This window comes from Lemur catta, chromosome 2 (assembly GCF_020740605.2).
Source record: "Lemur catta isolate mLemCat1 chromosome 2, mLemCat1.pri, whole genome shotgun sequence".
NCBI classification, from domain to species: domain Eukaryota; kingdom Metazoa; phylum Chordata; class Mammalia; order Primates; family Lemuridae; genus Lemur; species Lemur catta.
In genome coordinates this window covers 46,353,598-46,370,090 of record NC_059129.1, presented here as the reverse complement: position 1 = coordinate 46,370,090, position 16,493 = coordinate 46,353,598, and the positions used below count along the sequence as shown (strand labels likewise).

Sequence of the window (16,493 nt, the reverse complement as noted above, 5' to 3'; positions counted from 1 at the left end):
TGATTCCATGGAAATGGTAAAAGCCAAGAGGACAGCTGGTAGGAGCAAAGTGGATATAAAGATAGGAGGCCAGGAGGAAAAAAAGAAATAAGAAAGTGACTGTGAAGGGCAAACTATGGGTCAGTAAGAGAACGGACTGACTAAGTCGAACATTACCCATAGGGTGCAGACTGAGAGCATGAGCTGGGCTGAATGCTCAGGAAAGACCAGTGCAGGAAAATTCTAAACGGCCAATGGCTTGGAAGACCATTTATCTTTGGAACTGCAGTACCAGCCAGAAAGAACCTTGTCTCTTCAGGGACTGGGGAGCTGAGAGAGACAGTATCTGATGATCTGAGAGAAAGAAGAGTGTAGGACTCCAAATTCAAACTTAAAGCTCGACTCTTCAGGTCACTACAGAGCTACAAACTACTCTCAACAGAGTTAAGAGCTCAGACTCTGAAGACTGGCTACCTGAGTTCAAATCGTGGCTCTATGACTTAATAGCCTTGGGACCCTGAGCAAGAGACCTAACTTTACTATGCCTCGGTGTCTTCATCTGTAAAATGGGCATAAACCTCAAACTACCTCACCGGGATGTTGCAAAGATTAAATGAGCCAATATATGGAAAGTCCCTTCAATAGGGTCTGTTACCTGGTAAAAACCAAATAAGTGTCAGCTTATTTACTTATTTTTGCAATAGAGTGAGATGTTTATATGACTCACTGCAAAGTCAAAGTCACTTCATTCTCCTCATCAAGAGGATTCAGGGGCAGGATTTCCTACCCAAGGCTGAAACCTAGAAAAGAACCCCACTTCTGTTGCCCTTTTGCTCCGCAGGTAGGGTCAGGAGAAAACCCCTGACCATTGGTGGTAATGCTTCTACTCCGTCACCAAGGCTCCAGCTGCCCCCCATCATTCCCAAGGCGCCACTGCAAGGAGCACCAGATGACCCTGGGAGGTCAGACAGGCCAGCAGTTAAGGAAACAATATGCTCAGGGGGTTTCCGTTGCTGAATCTGCCATGCCATTCTCCCCTGCATTTATTTTAAATGTACTGCTAAGTAATCCTAACTTGAAGGAAGTTGTTTTTTGGTACCAAGACATTAAAAATGATATATTAGCCAGGCATGGTGGTGTGCACCTGTTGTCCTAGCTACTTAGAGGCTGAGGCAGGAGGATTGTAGGAGTTTGAGGCTGCAGTGAGCTATGATCCCACCACTGTACTCCAGCCCGGGTGACAGAGTGAGACTCTGTCTCAAAAAAAAAAAAAAAAAAAAAAAAAAAAAGGCATATTTTCATTTTTCCCACTGTCTTACAGGCCTTTCACAGGCCTAGAAGTTCCCAGTTGTTGCACCTAATTCTCCCCCATGTGTTTCTATTTACCCTTCGTTTCCTAATGTATTCATAATTTTTCTTCCAAATGCTATGCAAAACAATTAGTTTTACATGTCTACAGCTTCCCAGAATTATCAAAAATAGGAAAATACAGTGCGTCAATGTCCACATTTATAAGTAAAAACAGCACTTTAATAGCATCAACAACATTAAAGAGCTGAAACCACACCCTTCCAATGCCCTCTCTCCTTAACCACTGAGGTCAGCTCCAAGGACTCATTTTATTTCCATCTGCAAGGCAAAATATTAATCTGAAGTGGACCAAATAATCTGGCTTGTTGACAAGACACTAGTGTTTCTTGAATTTTTTAAACTATGATTTAGAGAAGGAGCAATCACTGTCCATTGGCTATCCCCTGCTGCAACTCAACAGTCTATGGAGACTCACTCTACACGACAGGGGGAAGAAAGTGATGCCATCGACCAGGTTCTGCTTACTTCATCCATGTGCCGAGAGTAGAAGTTGTCATTAAGGAGGCTGTGAAGGGAAGACAGTCAGGAAACGACACTGACGTGTCTGAGGAAGCAGCACAGCCTGGCCTAACTGACAAGTTTCTGTGAGTTTTTCCTCCAAATGCTCTGGACCTTCCTGCAGGGGTTGGAAACTTCATTTTTGAGCTCTGTGTGACCTTTCAAAAATAACCTTCCCAATAAATACAAGGAAGTTATATCTGGAATTTAAGAACTAAATGTATGAACTGTTGATTTTTTTTTTTAAAATGAATTATCTTACAATGTTTCCCTTCCTTTGATTTTGATATAATTTTGGAAATTTTTCCATGCCTTCCTCAAGTGGACAAAAATATCTTTCAAAGGAAACCCGACCCAAGGGATGATTTTTATGACTGATTAGGTCTTGGCATAAAGAAGCTTTATGATTATAAAGCTTATATTGGGCCAGGCACAGTGGCTCACTCCTGTAATCCTAGCACTCTGGGAGGCCAAGGTGGCGGGAGGATAGCTTGAGCTCAGGAGTTCAAGACCAGCCTGTGCAAGAATGAGACCCCATCTATACTAAAAAGACAATAGAAAAAAAATTAGTTGGCCGTGGTGGTGCACACCTGTAGTCCCAGCTACAAGGGAGGCTGAGGCAGGAGGATCGCCTGACCCCAGGAGTTTGAGGCTACAGTGAGCCATGATGATGCCACTGCACTCTAGCTGGGGCTACCGAGTGAGACTGTCTAAAAAAAACTAAATAAGTAAAAATAAAAATAAAGCTTAAACTAGCAAATTTTTTCTGAAAACATATTTTCTAAAAGTTATGCTGGATCCTAAAGGTTTCAGAACATGGTTACACAAAAAGTTCTATAATCCATTTGTAATATTAATGTACATATTCCTCCAATATGGACAAATAAACATCATCAAAATAATATCCCTCTAGTCTTTCTCAAAAAGTAAATTTCAGGTCTTATCACATGTTACATTATTCTCAAACAGAAATCCCTCAAATGGTCTGTCAGACTATGAATTCCTATGCTGCCACTGATGCACTGTGACTAAACCTAAGTGTTTCTTAAATTCAACTTACTGCCAAAATTGATACACTTTTGAGCACTACATTAAGTGAGCTGTGACAGAGAGAAAGATTAAATTGAAAGAGTGGGATATACTTAGACAAAAACCTAGCTCAATAGGCCAAGGACTATTAAAGGATCCGGTTAAAAGCAAGCTGGACTCAGATGCTTTCAATAACTCAATAGCTATTTATTAAACATCCATTATGGGCCGGGCATGGTGGCTCACGCCTGTAATCCTAGCACTCTGGGAGGCTGAGGCAGGTGAATCATTTGAGCTCAGGAGTTCGAGACCAGTCTGAGCAAGAGTGAGACCCCCATCTCTACTAAAAATAGAGAGAAATTAGCCAAACAACTAAAATACATATACAAAAAAATTAGCCGGGCATGGTGGCAGATGCTTGTAGTCCCAGCTACCCGGGTGGCTGAGGCAGAAGGATCGCTTGAGCCCAGGAGTTTGAGGTTGCTGTGAGCTAGGCTGATGCCACGGCACTCTAGCCCAGGCAACAGAGCGAGACTCTGTCTCAAAAAATAAATAAATAAATAAATAAATAAATAAACATCCATTATGGATAGGGATCACAGGAGAGAAAGCGATAGAGAGAGATACAGTCAAAACCTCCTGGGCAAACAGTCATCCCTACCATGCGTGTTCTGAATTTGGCTCCAGCAGATGTGTTTCTCTGGTAAGTTTCTTAATCTGAGTCTCAGTTTCTCAGTCTGGGAAAATGGAGATAATAAAGCTCATCCTGCAGAGTTTTAGTGGGACTAAATTAAATGAGACAATATAGGGAAGGTGTCTCTCCTTAGGTATCAATAAATGTTATTGCTTTTCCCCCTCATTACACTGTCAAGAAAACTGTATCTGATAAACAATAAATGCAGCATTCTACCTGGAAAGGGTCTGTTCTCACCACCGCCACGAACAGGAACTCCCTTATTTTCTGGCATGTACTTCTTGGTAATGGGCAAGGACATCAGCCGAATGTGATGGACGAGTGAGCGCCAGGCGGGAGCTCCAGAAAGCACAGGTTCAGGTGCTAATGGGCTGAAAGGTTGAATCACAAAGTAGGCAGTGAGCAAGATTAATCCCAAGGTTACGAGGACCTACGAGAAAACACAGGAAAGGCATTAATAACTGTCCCAGCAAACAAAATACTTAATGCCAAGAAAAAAACAGGCCTCTTCTATTTCCAATGTGTCTTAAGAACTAATCCATTTTCATAAACAAGCCATTTACATTCACTTTTGGAAGCATTTAAAACTTGAGAGCTATAAGGACTGCAAGGCTCACCAAGCTTCTACCACACCATCAGGAGCTATGTCCACCATTAAAAAATACACACAAATAGAGTTTAACACATTAACTACCATGTGAGTTCTATTTAACTCAAGCTAGTTTTGAGCCAGGGCCTTGTGAAACATACGTAACTCACACATCTCTTTACCTGGGAGCTGTGCGGTGCGCAGGCAACTCATGCTGCCATGCTGTGGCACACATGTTATGTGATGGGTGGCCCCCTGGGCAAACCCCTGCAGTTGGTTTATGAAAATCTTACTTGTTGATGTTCTTATTGTTATACTTAATATTGACAATTTAATTGCATACAACTCACACACAGAAAACAATAAAAAATAACAAATTTTTCATTAAATTAAAAAGGATGGCTTTGTTTTTGAAGTTTTTCTTCTTTCTTTATAATAAAACACTGCAGGCCGAAGGAAAACTTTTTTTTTCTAGTGTGGCAGTCAATGCGTTAATTATAAATACACAGCTTTCATCTAGGACATTTAACAACATAGTCAAATTTCCTAGTAACACATGGTAACAAGAACAAAGGCCAATTTATTCACAGAAAAAACAAGGCTCAATGGTGCAATCAGGCAACAATGATATTTGGGAAGAATGTTGGACAGTTTGTGCTCTAAGTGACTGCCAAGCCAGAATATATCCTTACCTTATACACAGCTATAAGGAGAGGATACTGGGGTGGTCCCCTCTGAGGCTCATTCTTTTCCAGGAGCTGCCTGATAAATTTTTCAATTGCCTTCTCTGACATGCCACATTGATGGCCTGTCTGTCTCACCAAATCAACAGTCTCAGAAAGTTTGTCATAAATGCTGAGCTCATTGGCAGCAAGATCCATGTCTTCCAATATAAAATCCCTGAGAGAGAGAAAATGAATGTAAAAAAGAAAGATGGTTTAGGTACTTCCCCCTCAAAGATACTACTTTCTTTAGAACAATGTTTCTTGACCATCTGAGGGGAAGGACCAGTTTTGTGTTTTTCCCAGTCCACTGCAGACCAATACTTTTATAAAACCTAATGAATATGCTGAGACAATGTCAAATTGCTATACAATTTGCTATACAAGTTTTTAAATGTTATTTAATTGTGGGCTAGTAACAGTGTACAGACCAGCACTGGTTCCTAAACATTCTGAGCACAAGTCTAGAGCACAATGAATCCTATTGGCACTCTGCAGCACTACGGGCATCCAGAAAGATTTCTGAAACTAACCATAGGAGACCTGTTACTGGTAGTTTACTAAAAATTAAAAAAAACTGAATATGGATAGTGTTGTTGGTCAATTATTTCTTTCCAATGATACCAGATACACCTTTTAGCAACACGAGAGGAGGAACTGATCACTGAAGGTGAGATTTACTGGGGGAAACAAGCTAATAAGCTTTATTCTCGTCAGTGTAAGGATTCCAGATAATACAAAACCATGGCATGGAAGCTCTACAGACCTTGCAGCTTGCATCCTCATGCTTTTCCACAGATATGATTTTAGACAATAAAGGACATTTTATTTGTATTTTATATACTTAAAAGACCTAAGATCTACAAGGAATTTCAAAATTTAATTTGTGTTTGCAGTTATTTTAAAGCCAGATTATTTCACAGTGCCCCTAAAATAAAAGGTAAAAACTAAAATGGCAAAGTAAAGGTCTCTCTGTACCATTTATAAAATAAAATTAAATAGTTCTTTTTAAAAAGTGCTTGTGTTACAGAACAATACTATCTCTCATTTACAGGAGGACGAACAGTGCTCAGGGTGTATACTCTCTTCTACTAGGTTTTTGTCTTTTTTTTAAATACAGAGGAGTCCCCTTATTTCACATGCTTCACTCCTAACCTTAAAAAGCACTGACATGGTACACGTGTATTCTTTCAGCAAGGAGATGCTGCCACCTGTAGGGTAGAGGACAACAACCACGTTGCTCCAGCAGAGAAAAGGAGGCCTGAAATGCCACAACTCAGCACACACATTAGCATATCTCTTCTGGCAACGTGCCTCCCAATGACTCCTTCTCTTTGGTCCTTTTTAAACCTTTAGTTCGTTAGGTCTTAACCTAGCCTGCACATTGGAATAACCTAGTGAGCTTTTCATAAATGCTTATACCTGGGCCTTAACCCACATCAATTTGATCAGAATCAGCAGACTTCTAATGGTAGAATAACAGGTATGAAATCTAGACTTTGAAGAACTGGAGGAGGAAGGGAGGAACTCCCCACACTCAGATAAGGGGATGGTGCAAACTACAGTTGGACCTCAAACAACACTGGTTTGAACTGCATGGGCCCACTTATAAACGCATTTTTTTCAACCAATGAGGATCGAAAATACAGTATTTGCAGGACACAAAATCTGTACATACAGAGGGCCAACTTTTTGTATAGATGGGTTCCCCAGAACTGAATGCAGGACTTGAGTATTTGCAGATTAGATATATTCGGGGGTCCCAGAACCAATCCCTTGAGTATACCGAGACCCAAGTGTAATTTAAAACATGTATTCTCAACAAATGGTGCTGGATATGCACATGTAAAAGGATGAAGTTGGATCTTTCTTTATACCATACACAAAAATTAATCTAAATGGATTAAATACTTAAACTTATGAGCCAAAACTATGAAACTCTTAGAAGAAAATATAGGGGAAAAGCTTCATGATACTGGATTAAACAATGGCTTCTTAGACACAACATAAAAGAGCAAGGAGCAAAAGAAAAAATAAATTGGACTTCATCAAAATAAAAAACTTTTGTACCTGAAATGATACCATTACGAAAGTGAAATGACAACCTACAGAATGGGGGAAAATACTCGCAAATCATATATCTGATAGAGGGTAGTAAAGAGAATACAGCAAGAATTCTTACAAATCATCAACATTAATAAAAAGACCAATAATCAAAAATAGATGAAGGATTTGAATAGCCATTTTTCCAGAAAAGATGTATTAATATAAATGGCCAATAAACACATAAAAAGGTACTAAACATCATTAGCCATCAGAAAAATGCAGATCAAAACCACAATGAGATACCATTTCACATCCACTGGGATAGCTATGACCAAAAAGTCAGATAATATGTGTTGGTGAGGACAGGGAGCAACTGGAACTCTTATACATTGCCAGTGGGAATATAAAATGGTACAGCCACTGTGGAAAACAGTTTGACAGTTCCTCAAAAAGTTAAACATAGTTACCCCATGACCCAGCAATTTCACTCCTAGGTATGTACCCAAGAGAACTGAAAACATGTTCACACAAAAACTTGAACACAAATGTTAATAGCAGTATTATTTAGAATAGCATCAAAATGGAAGCAACTCAAATGTCCAAGAGCTGATGAATGATAAACAAAATGTGGTATATCCATATAATGAAATATTATTGAACAATAAAATGGGAGGCACAGCTGGGTCTGTGGGCGGAGCATTCTTGAGGTCATCTGCACCTTCTGACAGGGAAAAGATAGTCAACATCTTGAAAGGAGTGCTTATAGAAACTGATCCTGCCATGAAGCAGTTTCTGCTGTACTTGGATGAGTCCAACGTCCTGGGGAAGAAGTTCACCTCGCAAGACATTGATGAAACTCATGTCTTTGTAATAGCAGAGTTGGTTAATATCCTCCAGGTGCGAGTGGGTGAATTAATGGACCAAAGTGACTTTTCCCTTACTCAGAAGTGAAAACACTAGATATTGACCACTTAGCAATTATAAGCAGCAAACATGAAAGACTCACCACTCAGTATCATATGTGACTGACTAGACTTAGAGGATTGCTTAGGAGCCTGCTACGGGAAAGACCGAGGGATCATTTGTCCAGAAATAAGCCCCCTGAACTGATTTTTTTTGCACCCTAGAATTAAGAAAACAAAAAACAAAAAAACCTTAACAGTTAGCTGTAATTTGGCTTATTATCCTTTATATTAAAATATAAATGTCAAAAAACGCCAATAAAATGGAATGCAGTACTGATACATGCTACAACAGGGATGAACCTTAAAAACATGCTAAGTGAAAGATGACAGTCACAAAGGACTACTTATTATACGATTGCCCCTTATACGAAAAGTCAAGAACAGGCAAACCTATAGAAAGTAGATTTCTAGGTGAGAAAGTGACTTATCTGAGACCACCAGTCAGTTGTCACCTGAGCCTCACATGGACTTCCCACTCTTTTCACTAAGCTATTTATGATTAGCAGTCAGAGGAGGGTTTACAAAGCATTAAGAGCTACACTAACAACAAGAACAAAAAACACAAAAAACAAAACCACAAATTAGGATGTAGCATTTCCAATTAAGTCAGGAGTAGATGATCTCTGAGCAATGAGATTATAGCTGATTTTTATTTACTTTGTGCTTTTTCATACTTTCCAAACTTTACCTATATTAATTTTGTAATCACAAAATTCCCAGTTACTCCTAAGGAACATCACTGGGCATAAACGAGTCAGAGATGTGCAGTGGTGCACGCCCATGGCACCACAGGGAGCAAGCAAGGCGTGATTTGCCATACATGCCGAGAATGACTTTTTGGTTCTCCATAGAGTTGTGTTTAAACATTATAGCTGGAAAATGGAAGTAGCACTGGATTAGGAGAGAAGAGAGATGAGTTTTCATTCCAGCTTTGCCAATCACTAGTGAAATTATTTTGGCTAAGTTACTTGGTCTATTTCTGCATCCAAAAAATAAGATGACTAGGCTATGAGGTTTTTAAAGTCTCCTCCAACTCCAAAATTCTAAGAGTCTATGAATACTTCAGGAAGGAGAAAAATTCAATTCATTAGAAACTAAAGACGTATGTGCAATTGCATTTTTATTTCCATTCCCACCCGTATCCAGATGCTGTTCTAAACACTCTGGAAACATTATCTCAGTGAACCACTACTGGATCTTATAAGGTAGATGTAATTAATCTCATTTCACAGACATCCACAGACTTTACTAAGGCTCAGAAAGGTTTCATAACATGCCAGGATGTGAACCCAAGGGTGCCTGATTTCAGGTTTGGTTGGTGCTTTTAACTTTTATGCCGGCCGCCTCCCTTACCAAGTATCTTCCTACTCTGAGCGGGCAGTTCCAAAACCATGTGTCTCTCGATCACAACTGAGTGGCTGAGAACTGGAAAGTGATTGACTACAATGATTCCTGCAAAAAGAATAAAGTGATAACTTATTACAATATTTTTCACATCTTGGTTTTGTGACCCGTGATTCCAGAGATAGCATTTTCCTGTTTAAATTAACAAAAACATCCTAAGAAAGTAGGGATAATGTTCACTTAAATATATTATAATAAAGTATCCAACAATACCCAGTCAAAATCCATTAAAACTCAGTAGAGGATCAGAAAGGAATTCTAGAAACAATTCCAGTAAAAAATTGTAAAGTGTGCCTGTTGGGAGGTGGGATCACATGCAGGTATCCCTGCAGCAGAAGAGACCATGACATTGGTGTGCTCTTGGGAGAAACCTGAAGGGGACAAAAGTGCAGATGAGGCTAAGAGGAACAACCAACACCATTTTTGATGACTGTCTTGTAAACTTTATAAACCTCTGCTCCCTTTTGATACATATAAAAATCTCATCAAACTCCTAGTTTGTATTACAAAAAACAAGTTTTTTTCTTTTTTGGTAATTCAAGTACAGAATGATATTGCAATACTGAATATATTTTTGCAAGCTGCACATCCTTCTTCCCAGAGATTGACACATTTCCCAGGTTAACCAAAAGGTAGTTACTAGTAACTTAGTGATATTTCTAAGAGTACCTTGGGATCTTGCTAATGAGCCCTCCTGGTTTTCGGTAGATCAGAGGTTCCAAACCGGAGGAGATTCTGCCCTTCAGGGATGTCTGGAGACATTTTTTATTGTCTTACTAGAGGAATACTACTGGCATGTAGTTGGATATGTTGTTAATTAAACAACAAAAAAACTCTGGTCCTTTAAAAAAAAAATCAAACGCAAAGTCACGGCCAAGCATCAAGCATGAGGGGACTGAGTGAAATCAGCTGAGGCTTGATGGCAATCTAATCTCTTTACCTCCAAAAAGAAGATTCAGCTCTGGCAGAAATGAGCTTTGCGACAGAGAGAACCTCCGAAGAGTGAATATGATTCAACACTGACTTAGACCTGTTAGAGACTCACTCTCGTTTCTCAGGTCACCATTCATTTATTAACGAATGTTGAAGTCATATTTCTGCCCCCTCACCCCACTGATATTGTTCTCACTAAGGTCGCCAATGGCTTTCTAAATGCCAAATCCAAAAGATGTTTTTCAATTATTACCTTATCTAACCTCTCTGCAGCAGCTGTTGCTATTTAATACTCATCTATTGTTCCTCAAGTGCTCTCAAACCTTGGCATAATTCTATTGTTCTCTTTCCAAATGCTGGTAGCCACCGGAGTTGTCCTTGACCTTCTTCCCATTCCCTCCAATACTTTAACCACCAGCTATTAGTGATTCCCAAATCTCTTCTCTAGTCTAGAACTCTCTCCACAGCTCAAGGTCTACTGAACTACCTAGAAGACACCATGACCCAAATTTCCCATGCTTCCCTGTATATAATATGTCCATAACTGAACTCATTATTTTTCCCCTTCAACCCATTCCTTCTATTGTATTCCCTTTCTTAATGGAAACACTAGTCCTCCGAATTTAAAAACTTTCCTTCTCCTACCTCATTCCTACCAATGAAACTATCACTAAATCCTCTTATTTAACCTCCTGTATAATTCTCATATTCATTCCCTCCTCTCTACATTAATGGCACAGTCAAGGCCCTTAACATATCTTCTAAAAACCATCGCAAAGATATAGTTAACTCCACATTTCAGTTCTCCTTCTCCTTAATCCATCCTCTACCCTGTCCACAAGTTATTTTTCTGAAATACAAACTGGTTCATGATAAGCACCTTCCAAAGACTCTTCATTCTCTGCTGAAGCACAGTTTAGCACAGTGGTTAAGAACACAGGCACTGGAGGTGGAAAAAGCTGGATGCAAATTCTAGAATTTTCTACCTACTATGTAGCCATGAGACACTTCTTATCCTCTCTATGCCTTACAATTTTCATTCATAAAATGAGGCTAATTATGCCTACCCCACAATGCTGTTAAAAGAATTGTAAAATGATGTATGTAAAACATTTGTTCCAATATCCAGACAAATTAAATACCTAATAACAGTTGTTATAAGATGAAGTTCAAATTATAATACTTACCATGGTCCTTTAAGAGCTGGTCACTGCCTACTTGTTCCACCTCATTTCCCATTAATCCTTCCTCACATTCTACACTATCATACTGATGTTTCACATCTTTTTTCCTTTGTACACACAATTTCCTCCGTCTAAAAAGCCTAGCCTCCAGTGCTCTGCTCAATAAGTGAACTCTTTGACCTTGATCTTGGCCCTTTCAACTTATATAACTCTATCACTTTATATTACATCTATTTCCCTGTCTACCTCCCACATTAAATTGTGAATTTCTTGAAAGCAGAGACAATTGGAGAAAATAACACAAAAAACTAAGAACAGACATAGAAATTTACCTTAGGCACAGAACCTGATTAATGTTGAACAAACTTAAAAGACCTAAAGTGACCATTCTCTTTCCAAACTAATTGAATGTAACTAACGGTTTATTAATTTTACTTTTTTTCCCCCCCAAAATCCAGATCCCAATAGAATTTTCTTTTTTTAATGCATCAGCCTGATGATGAGTGTTTAGGTGAGCAGGTTAGGAATCCAGCACTTGGACATTCTTTTTGGTGTTGAAATGTAGCTGACGAGGAACTGGGATTCAAACTCAGTCTTGAAAAATGTTTCAGTCCTGGGCACAAAAGGCCTTTTCCTGGTACGAAAGTTGGGCTGTGTGAACCTTCAGTCAAAACTTCATTGCAGCCAAGCTGAATTCAGTTTTTTTTTAAGGCATGTTGTTCCCTAAAGGAAGTTGTGACAACTCAAATTCAAATAAGCCAGTATATTAAGTGAGAGGTGTCTGTAGAAGATTCCATGATGGGAACTACCAAGTGAGCAATCGGAAAAGTCAGAATTCTAAGCATGTGGGAGTAGTCCGTATCATAAGGTGACTGATGGCTAAATACTTTAAAAGAAACATGTTGGCGAATACCAAGACTATGACAGCTCTCAGACCAGAGAAAGTTTGGCCTGCAGGGTTAATAGTCTTCAAATACTACAGGAACATGAAGAAGGTAGATTTCCTTGTACTAAGAGGCGATTACAAACAGCTCATTTACCCTTACCAATAAACCAAGTCATATTCCTTTCTGAAATCCGAGATGCCAGGTTTATCACATGCCCAGTTCACACATTTTTAGAAAAAGTATTTCCCCCTTAATTATTAGGAAAAGATGTTTAAGAGGGAGGCAGGGAATCTACTACATTTAAAAAAAAAACCCACCACCAAAAAAAGTCAAAAGGGCAGAAATCTGTACTTGGCTAGCGCTGCTCGATTTGGACACTGCTGTAACGCCTGAGAACAAATTCAAGCAGGGTCGGCCTCGTTTTGCTCTTCCCGGAGGAGCAAAGGAAAGAGAGCTGTGTTAAGGGAGTTGATCCCGGGGGAGCTACCAGGGAATGCCGTCAGTCTGCAAAAGGAGAGAGACTCGGAAAAGGGATCAACGCTGCGGTGCAGGGTGGCAGCAGCGGTGAGGAGGGGCTGCGCGAGGAGGTCATAGACGGGCGCGGCGGCGAGGCTGTCACGGGGCGGCCTCCCCCCTCCCGGCCTCGGGCCCCAGTCACTCACATGCGGGGCCCGCGCCCCCTCGGGCTCCTCCCGCCTCGGGGACAGCAGCCGCCGGGCGAGGATGGGCCGACAACTTCCTACTTCCGGGAGCGCAACCCGGAAGCAAGCCCCACGCCGCAGGCGAGGCGGCGTCCCCCAGGATAGCTCCTCCTTCTCTCCCTGTGCTTCCGCCCAAAACAGGACGCACGGCGTCGCGGCGCGCGGGGACTCTCGGGATATCGGGAGAGTGCGGGCTCTTGCTCCCCCTGGCGTCCTGCTCGCGGTGCCGCTCTTTGTCCTCAGTCACTCTTCTCTAGCTGAACCAACAAACTTCGTAGCTAAACTGACTAACTCAACAAACATTTATTGAGTCCTCTACTACGTGCCGGGCAGTGTGTTAATCATTAAGGGATGGGGGTGGGAGAGGTATGTAAATGAAGAGCTGCCCCTTTCCCCTGGGGACGCCTAATCTTGGGAAAGACAAGAGAACAAATCCCTCTGATTTCCACTCACTAGTATTCATCCAGCGCTTACTCTGTGCCAGGCCTTACTAAGCACTTTTTATCCATGAAACCGTATCAACAACCCTATGACATAAATTTGTCCCCACATTTATCCTCTTACGAACCAAACAGGTTTATGGAGAGGTTAACTTGCTGGGATTACACAGATAAAGAGCGGAGTGGTCAACATTTGAACCCAGACTCCTTATCCTGCCCCGCCTGCAGTGCCAAACCTCTTAACTGTTTTCTAGAAGAGATCTGTAAACAAAATACTACTGGGTTCGGACTAAATGCTACAGTTACAAAGGCAGTGTGGTAGTGATGCAGGCGTAGGTAAATCAGTGAAACAGAATGGAGAGACCAAAAACAAACACATATATGGACACTTGATTTATGACAAAGAGGTACAATAGAGGAGTGAGGAAAGGATAATATTTTCAATAAATGGTGCTGGGTCAACTGTATATCAACATAGAAAAAACAAAACTTGACACCTACTTTATTGCATACACCAAAATAATTTTACGTGTGTGGTAGATCTATATGAGAAAAACAAAACAAAACTTCAGGGCTGCTCTGTCCAATACTGCTGCCATGGAAGTGACTACTGAGCGCTTGGAATGTGGCTAGTCAGAATTGAGATGTTCTTTAAGAGAAAACTGATATATTGGACTACATTAAAATTATAATCTTCTGACCATCAGAAGACACGATTAACAGAATAAAAAGGCTAGCCATAGAGTGAGAGAAACCAACAAGAGCTTCTGTCCAGGATATACAAAGAACTTCACCAATAGGAAAAGGACAGCCAAACAGAAAAAATGGGTAGAAGATTTCAACACGAAAAGACGATATCACAAAGAGGATGTCTAAATGGCAAATACACATATGAAAAAGCATTTAATTTCATTAATCATTAGTTGTTAATGAAATGACTACTGAGATATCATTATACAGGCTTCAGAATCCCTTCAATGAAAAAGACTGGCAATACTAAGTGTTGGCTAGGAAGCAGAGCAACAGCAATTCTCACAGGCTGCTGGTGAGCATGTGAATTGCTCCAGCCACTTTGGAAAACAGTCTGATGTTAATTACTAAATTACACACATTACCTATGACCCAGCAGTTCTGCTTCTAGGTATATACCCCCCCAAAATGTATGTACAAGTGCACCAAGATACATACAAGAATATTCATAGCAGCGGCATTATTTGTAACAGCCACACTCTGGAAGCATCCCAAATGCCCATTAACAACAGATCATATAAATACGATGTAGTACATTCATGCAACAGTACACTACACAGCATGGAAAAATGAAAAATAGCCACTACATAAAACCACATGAATATATCTCACAAACTTAATGTTGAAGAAGCCAGACAAAAATTACATACTTTATGACTCCATTTATATAAAATTCAAAAACAGAGAAAACCAATCTGTGATATTACAAGGCAAAAGGTGCTTACCTTTGGGGAAGAAGGAAGAGGTAATGATTGGTAGGGGGCTTCTGAGAAGGTAGAAACATTTTATATCTTGATTTGGTTTGATCCCTCATGGCTTCTAACTAACTCCAACTTACTTTCTGGATCTCAACTCAGGCTCTAACTGCAGGGGAAACTTCTGACTGTTCAAAGCTGCTCTGGAGCAACCAGAGCTCAGAAGGCACTGTGTGTTTACTACAGCCCTCATTCCACTCGCTTGTAGTATTGTTTGGTTGTCCATGTCTCCTAGAAGGTGAGTTTCTTTAGGGCAGGGCACCGTGTGTGTGACTCACCTCTGTCTACTCAGTGCCTCATGGCTGGTAGAAGCTCCAGGAAAAGATCTGAGGAGAAAGTGACCTTGGAGGTAGCTTGTAAGCATTCAGACATTGGAGCCTGGGGATGGCACAAGCCTCACAAGATATACAGTAAGGAACTACATACATAAAATCTTCCAGAGAAAGGCAGCTCAAATAACAACAGACAGAGTGGAGCAATGATTAAGACTTTTCCATCCAGTTCAAGGGCCACAAAGTAGGCATGAACACAAGACTGTAGGAGGTGCAAAATTAATTATACTTTACATTAGCACAGTATTCATTAATTTAAAATGTAGTTTCCTGTTCATTATTCATTCAACAAAAACCGAGCATCCTTTGCTCAGTACTTTGCAAGGGCAGTGCAAAGGAGGCCCAGTTCCTCTCTCAAGGAGCTCACTGTCTCGTTTATCTTTACAACCTTGTACATCCTTATTCCCACTTTACAATTAAGGACATTAAGGTTGAACTGTGGTTAAGAGCACAAGCTCATCAGGTGTGGTACTTTAAGCAAGTTACTTAATCTCTGTGAGGCTGTTTCCTCAAAGTACAATGGGAATGGTAATACCTACTTTGTGGGGTTTTGAACATTAAGCATAAAAATAGACAATAAAGTGCTTAGCTTGATACCAGACACACAGTAAGCGCCCATTTAGCTATCATTAAGTGATGTGCAAAGCTTTTACACTATATGTTTATTTATTCACTTTATTCTTCCCTCCAAACCTGCTCGTAGCTCCTCTACTTGCTTTTCCTCCATGGGCCCTAAGCAAAACTTTCTTACAACTTTGATGCACCAGCCAATCATTTTATGTCTTGCTCTTGCTCTGATCCCTGTGACCTGCATTCTCCTTTTCTTTATGTCCCACTTTCTTCCTGGCCTTTCCCTCTCTTCTTTCCCCAGACTCCTTACCTTTGGAGTTTGGAGGCTCAGATTTGCTGTATGGCTATGGAAAAACAAGTATTTAAGTGCTGAGTCTCAGTTTTCACTTCTGAAGAATGGGAATAATACTATTTGCAGGATTGCTTTGTGGAGTAGATGAGATAAAGTGCAAGCGCTGTGTCTAAATCTCCCAGTGCCTTCAGAGAGTTCGTTACTGGCATCTCTCAATTCTATTCCCTTTTATTCACTTCCTCCCCTTCTGGTCCCAGTCCAATAGTGGGGCTTAGAAATTCCTCGAATTGAATGTTAGGAAATAACTCCAATCAGAGTGCAGCCTCGCTAGTTGTTCCCGCCTTCCATGCCT

General features: G+C 40.4%; 2 protein-coding genes across 12 annotated transcripts in view; one reads left to right on the top strand and one right to left on the bottom strand.

Annotated features, from left to right (window-relative positions):
* Positions 1-16,379, bottom strand: part of C2H6orf89 (chromosome 2 C6orf89 homolog) — a 38,986-nt gene extending 22,607 nt beyond the window's left edge. For 5 of the 11 annotated variants that reach the window (XR_006733236.1, XR_006733237.1, XR_006733238.1 and 2 more), the window contains exons 1-3: positions 12,964-13,141; positions 4,853-5,060; positions 3,788-4,001 (exon numbers count right to left, since the gene is read on the bottom strand). Coding sequence is in view for 8 of the 11 variants with exons in the window: in XM_045541850.1 (XP_045397806.1) it covers positions 3,788-4,001; positions 4,853-5,060; positions 12,964-12,965 (424 nt within the window). In the remaining 3 variants the exon portion in view is untranslated. Of the gene's footprint in view, positions 1-3,787; positions 4,002-4,852; positions 5,061-6,037; positions 6,206-7,934; positions 8,052-9,246; positions 9,346-12,963; positions 13,142-16,159 lie in introns of those variants that run through there. The other 6 variants (XM_045541854.1, XM_045541855.1, XM_045541853.1 and 3 more) reach the window with 6 other exon arrangements.
* LOC123633480 (general transcription factor IIH subunit 5-like) lies at positions 7,595-7,879 on the top strand. Its single transcript, XM_045544768.1, has one exon. The coding sequence runs from the start codon at positions 7,595-7,597 to the stop codon at positions 7,877-7,879; it is 285 nt and encodes a 94-aa protein (XP_045400724.1).
* Positions 16,380-16,493: the final 114 nt, after the last annotated feature.

Excerpts from the sequence above, each read along its gene's own strand:
- LOC123633480 (XM_045544768.1), top strand. The coding sequence starts at position 7,595 with ATGGGAGGCACAGCTGGGTCTGTGGGCGGAGCATTCTTGAGGTCATCT.